This window comes from Mustela nigripes, chromosome 17 (genome assembly GCF_022355385.1).
Source record: "Mustela nigripes isolate SB6536 chromosome 17, MUSNIG.SB6536, whole genome shotgun sequence".
Classification (NCBI taxonomy): domain Eukaryota; kingdom Metazoa; phylum Chordata; class Mammalia; order Carnivora; family Mustelidae; genus Mustela; species Mustela nigripes.
In genome coordinates, this window is record NC_081573.1 from 59,360,065 (window position 1) to 59,366,064 (window position 6,000).

A 6,000-nucleotide genomic window follows, 5' to 3' on the forward strand; every position below is an offset into this window, starting at 1 on the left:
CCTGGCCCGTCTCTGCTCAGGGCAGCGACACGAGGGGTCTTGGCAGCGGGGCGGGGTGGGGGGCCTTCTGGGAGACCCTAACTGTTGCTACTCAAAGTGGGGTCCCTGGGCTTCTGTCAGGAGAGTGGGACTGAAACCAAGAGTCTCCTGAAGTGTCCACAGCCCCGTGTGTCTTGTCCTTGAGAGGTTCAGTTCAAGACACTGGAAGTTTTTTAAAGAGGGAAACGATCCATTACCAGAGAAGTATAAGACGCGCCGGCCTTGCACGTGGGTGGGGAGTGTTCCGGCACAAGCTGTCCCTACAACAGGCTTGTCCCTGTCACTCTGGCTGAGCTGAAGTCTGGTACAGACGCCACCAGGTGTCCAGGCTGCAGCTCAGGAACCTGTGTGGACAGAGGTACACAAGTGGCCGCTGCTTACTATAGATGTGGCTTCACCTTCACCTAAGACACTTAGTTTTCTGTGGAAATGGATCTCACACTGTCAAAGTGAGAGAGACAGACATACTGACCGCACAGGTGTGGCCTGCCCAAGCTACAGCACGTGGGTTCCAGTGGCCACCATCGGGGGCTCTGCCTCCCGTTAGGATGCTCAGACCCAGCCTTGCCGTAAACGGAGGGGGAAGGCCCTAGGAGCACACAGCCAGACCCAGAGCTGATCTGGGCTGCGTAAATCGGGAACGCTGGAGGTGTGAAGAACCCGGGGTGCTTAAGGTGACGGGCTCTGGGGTTCATGGACTACAGAGACAAGGCACATGGGAGATGGCCAGCTAGCAAGGGGCAGCAGCTCCAGGGTCCAGGGGAAGAGCCGCTTCGACTCCTGGACCTCGGTGGGGATCCCACTAATCACAGCGGCCCAGTGCCCTGTGGGCCCCTGAGGGTAGGCACCTGTCACCCCGGCACTCACAGAAGCAGAAACAAACAGGACCCTCTGGCATCTTCCATGAGCAACATCTGGGTGCCAGCCCGGGGCGGAGGTGCAGGAGGTGAACCTCCAGGACAACGCTGCTTTGATGGCGAGGGGTAGAGCTCTGTGAGGGCAACGGGCGTGCCTGGCTCGCCTGCCCGGGACCCCGTGCCCAGACTCGGATCCCACACTGTTTCAGGGACTGCCAAAAAGAGCCAGATCCTGTCAAAGGAAGAACAGAAGGTGGTTGCGTTCCACGAGTCGGGCCACGCCCTGGTCGGCTGGCTGCTGGAGCACACTGAGGCCGTCATGAAGGTAGGGCATCTGCGTCGGGGCTGGGGGCCGCGAGCCCAGCGGGCCCGTGAACAAAGCTGACTGTGGAAGCATTGCGTGATGTGGCTTGAAGAGAAAGTACGCTGTGAGCTGGACGTGAGCACAGCAGGAATGGATGGTGTGGGACCCCTCACCCCCAGCAGCAAAGGGCGGGAGATCCAAAGTGGGCTCTGGTCTGGTCTCTAGCGTGTTGTCGTCATGTGATCAGCTGGGGTCTGGCTGTGCCATCTACACAGTTCCTCTTGGAATTAAGAATTGCCGGGTGCCTGGGTGGCTCAGTGGGTTAAGCCGCTGCCTTCGGCTCAGGTCATGATCTCAGGGTCCTGGGATCGAGTCCCGCATCGGGCTCTCTGCTCAGCAGAGAGCCTGCTTCCTCCTCTCTCTCTCTCTGCCTACTTGTGATTTCTCTCTGTCAAATAAATAAATAAAATCTTTAAAAAAAAAAAAAAAAAAAAAAAAGAATTGCCGTATTTACCAAAAGTGTTGACCTCGTGATTGCTCACCTTAAAAATAAGTGAGTTTGGTTCACATTAAAAAAAACACCACTCTTGGAGGCATTTTGTGAACTTGATGAAAATTTATTTGTATCTGCTGCTACCAGCAGAAACAGCTTCCCCAGGTTCTGCGTGCAGGTTGCACAGCGCCCTCCGCACAGGCGGGCTGCAGCCCAGACGGGGGCCGCCCCCATGCTGTGGTCCCGTGGTGCCAGGAGCACCACAGCTCCCCAGCAACGGCAGTGGGACGCGGCATCGCAAGCCCGGCACTTTATCGCTACCGGGCTTCTTCTCAGAAGGGTTCGCGGCAGCCACGTGGACGGTCTGGTTGCGTCTGACGACACCCTGTCGACCAGGCCAATTCCTCTTACACAGTCAGCAGTGGGTGACCCGGTGTCTGGTGACCTGGGGGCTGCTGCCATCGCTAAGGTGCCCCGGGTCAGGCCAAGGGTGAGGAAGGCAGGGTTCAGGGCAAATGTCTGAATGCAGTATCTCAAAAACAAAAATAAAAATCAATGCAGTAATGTTATTTAAAATTCCTTGTTCTCAGAATTTCCACTTTGTGTGATGTCTAAAGGGTACGTCTGTCACAATGAGAAACCCCCCTCCCGAGGCAGGCCGGCTCCTCCGCCAGGGCAGGTCATGAAGCCCAGCTCCCAGTCGGGCCGTCCCTTACAGCGGTTTCCTGAAGCAGTTTGCTTCAGTGTCGGGTTTCCGTTTCCTCCTCGGACGCCCCAGGCCCTGGGAGACACCCCCCCCCCCGGCCCGCCCCGTGTGTGCACCTGCCGTCGGGCTGCCCAGAGTCAGAGCGGCAGGGCTAGTCTCCCTCGTCCCTGGTCGGTGTCCGTTCCCAAGCCGCGCCTGCGAGGACTGGTGCAGGACGTGCACCCACAGCGGTGCACCCACAGCGGCCCCGTCCGCGCCGGTGTGCTTTACTTCGGGTGCGCGCGCAAGGCACAGCCCAGCTTCCTGTTGTGCCGTCGTCCTTCGAGGACAGGGTCCTCCTTTGCTGTAAAATGGGGCCAGTACAGATTTGCTTCAACTGCTTTGAAACCCTCCCATTAAAGATCTGTCCTACGTTTCCACACCTTCATCTTTAAAGTCCGGATCCTGCCCGCTTACTCGGCTGTGTGACGTTCCGCAGGTCTCCATCGCGCCACGGACTAACGCGACGCTGGGCTTCGCTCAGATGCTGCCGAGAGACCAGCACCTCTTCACCAAGGAGCAGCTGTTTGAGCGCATGTGCATGGCCTTGGGCGGCCGTGCGTCCGAGAACATCTCCTTCAACAAGGTCACTTCCGGTGAGAAGCTGGTTCTGAGTCCTCAAAGTGCTTTCATACCCGCTGCGCTTCCGCCTGGCGGGGGTGGGGGTGTGGATCTGGGGGAGGGACTGGAATGGTGGGACAGGCCCAGTCGGCCTTCGCAGGCTGCTGCTTCACCGGGACGTCCAGAGAGGAGGTAGAGCCGTTCCTCGCTTGTTGCCGTGACCCTGGGGCTCAGGGTAGACAGCCAGGCCAGTGCAGAGCAGGACGTGGGCTGGAGAACTGCCAGGAAAGTGCACCCACATGTGTACCCCAGCAGGAACTCAGAAGTGTAAGACTTCTGAGGAGCTGTGACGAGATACAAGCTTCTCCTGGGACCTGTGCCAGGGTGCCCTGTGTGCCCTGACTTGGCAGTGCCCGGAGAGAACCTCTGTCCGGACCCTCCGCTGCAGGGGCTCAGGATGACCTGAGGAAGGTCACGCGCATCGCCTACTCCATGGTGAGGCAGTTTGGGATGGCGCCGAGCATCGGGCCCGTGTCCTTCCCCGAGGCGCAGGAGGGCCTCACAGGCATCGGCCGGCGTCCGTTCAGCCGTGGCCTGCAGGAAATGATGGACCATGTGAGTCTGCACAGCGAGCTCAGCTTTGGTTGGGGTGCGCCGCGGTGGGTTGGGGGCGGGCCCCTCTCGGGGGCTGGTGCTGTGCCCTCTGCCACACCGAGCAGAGCGCGCTGCTGTGTGGCCCACATCGAAGACGAACCAGTCAAGTAGTACTGGATCACTCGCTTGCCGAGTGTTCTCAGGTGAGGACTTGGGTGGCTTTTGCTGAAAACTGTCGGTGATCTGAGACCAGGAAAGAGAAGGAACAGATGCCCCAGTGGACACACTGCATGCTCTGTGGGAGGCTGGGCCAGGGCAGCGTGCGGCCTGGTGCACGTGGGAGGTGGCTGCGGGCCTGGAGGACAGAGCTGGAGACAGGCATCTTCTGCAGGAGCAGTCCCAGGGGATGGGCTGGGGGCAGCCACGCTCTCTTGGCCACAGCGAGAGAAAAGCTGTGTTCCTGTCCCCGCAGCTTCATGTGAACTCCAGCGCCAGGATGGGCCACGCAGGACATCTGGACTGAGGTTGGCCACCCTGTGCGTTACACGGCTGTCGTCTTGCGTTGGCAGGAAGCAAAGCTGCTGGTGGCAAAGGCCTACAGGCACACGGAACAGGTGCTGCAGGAGAACCTGGATAAGCTGCAGGCGGTGAGACTCGGGCGCCGGGGTTGTCCTCACTCCCTGCTCCTCGCGGAACCCTCCCGGCACAGGGAGCCGCAGAGGACCGATCCCTGCGCACCGCCCGGGCCCAGCCGCACTCCCATTTCTCGCACCACCTCCTTAGCCCGCACTGTGAGCACGTGACGCCCGCCCCTTCTCGGCAGGCAGAGGACACGGTGCCGCAGACGTCAGGGTTCAGGGTTCCGCTCAGGGTTCAGGTTAGTGTGTAGTTGGCCTCGCTGACTCTCCCCCAGCTCTTTAGGTGCTTCCTGGAATTTTCAATTTCTTTTATTTTTTAAGAAATTGCTGCCAAACAGGAGGCTCGAACTCTCGGCCCTGAGATAGGAACCGCATGCTCAGGTTCGCCTGGCAGTGGCCCCGTCGGTTAAGCGTCTGACTCCTGATTGCGGCTCAGGTCATGGTCTCATGCATGTTGCGTCCTTGGGGGGCTGCTCCCAGACCAGCAGCCCCTGCCTCCCGGGGGGTGTGGGGGGCGCTGAGCAGTGCAGGGACTGAGCCCGAATCTGCTGCTGACAAGGTCCCAGGGTCCCAGGATGTCCTGCCTCTGTCCTGTTGGTGGGGTCCAGGGCTGAGCATCACGCCAGACCTGCCCGGTGGAGGAAGCGGCTGCGCCTGTCTGAGGGCCCTGTGTGTTGCTCCTCGAGGCTGCGACGGGGCGGTCAGCGACAGGTTGCCAGTGCGGGGCACACCAGCTCCTCCAACGTGTTCTCCGCAACCGCATCTGGAGAGGTGGAGGCTGCCTGCCCACAGCAGCGCCTGCCCCCCACGGTCCAGCCTCCACTCACTCCCCACGTGCAGATACACACACCGTGTTTGCTAAAGGAAGTTGAAGTTGCCCCAGGAAACAGATTTGGAAGGGAAGCAGAAAAATTAATGAGGCTGGCAGCTGGGACACCATCTCCAGGGTGCAGACAGGGAGGGTTTCTTCGCCGGAGCTGCCTGCTGACTGCTTCCCTGGGAAAGTGGCCTGCCCGGGCGTCCTGCTCGCCGACAGCCCTCCCTCCGGGGTGCTCTGCTCTCAAAAGGCCCTTGTGTGTCCTTGTCTGGGGCTCACACACTGCCCTGTTTGTTCCCTTAGCTGGCGAACGCCCTGCTGGAGAAGGAAGTGATCAACTATGAGGACATCGAGGCCCTCATCGGCCCGCCCCCTCACGGGCCCAAGAAGATGATTGCGCCTCAGAGGTGGAGTGAGGCCGACATGGAGAAGCAAGACCCAGGGGAGGAGGAGGCCCCGCGGCAGCCCCCACCTCCTTGACTGTGCCTCTGGGGACCTGGCCTTCCCGCCTTTTGAGACCCAGGGAGACGGACGCCTCCGCACAGCCTCACTGCTCTCTGAATGGCCTTTGTGATCTATTTATTGATGTCCCTGCCCGTGACTAGTAAATGTCTCTGCAGACGATCTAGCTTTGTTTCTCTGTCCTTTCCCCCACGGGAGGTGCTGGGGGCAGGTGCGCACGTGGATCTCAAGCTCCAGGTTTCTGACGCTGTCGTTCTCTGGGTGCTGGTTAGACCCGGGCCCCCGGCGGCCTGTTTCTGCCTGCGGTTCGTGCAGGGGCTGTGTCTTCAGCTCCGCTGACTTCATCAGCGTGCTAACAGTCTGCGGTGAGAGCCCCTCGGAGCTGGCGGCTGTCGTGGTGCTCATGCACGCACAGGGTCGGCTTCAGGGTCGGGCACTGCGCTCCGCCACCTTAGAACACTGCCGCCTGCTGCCGTCCTCGCTGGTCTGG

The 6,000-nt window shown here is 60.4% G+C and overlaps 1 protein-coding gene across 1 annotated transcript in view; it reads left to right on the forward strand.

The window, feature by feature from the left end:
* The window catches only part of SPG7 (SPG7 matrix AAA peptidase subunit, paraplegin), a 29,408-nt gene extending 23,736 nt beyond the window's left edge, over positions 1 to 5,672 (forward strand). The window contains exons 11-15 of the mRNA XM_059383067.1: positions 1,106 to 1,221; positions 2,878 to 3,034; positions 3,448 to 3,614; positions 4,163 to 4,240; positions 5,352 to 5,672. Coding sequence (XP_059239050.1) covers positions 1,106 to 1,221; positions 2,878 to 3,034; positions 3,448 to 3,614; positions 4,163 to 4,240; positions 5,352 to 5,528 — 695 coding nt within the window. The 3' untranslated portion in view covers positions 5,529 to 5,672. The remainder of the gene's footprint in view (positions 1 to 1,105; positions 1,222 to 2,877; positions 3,035 to 3,447; positions 3,615 to 4,162; positions 4,241 to 5,351) is intronic.
* Positions 5,673 to 6,000: the final 328 nt, after the last annotated feature.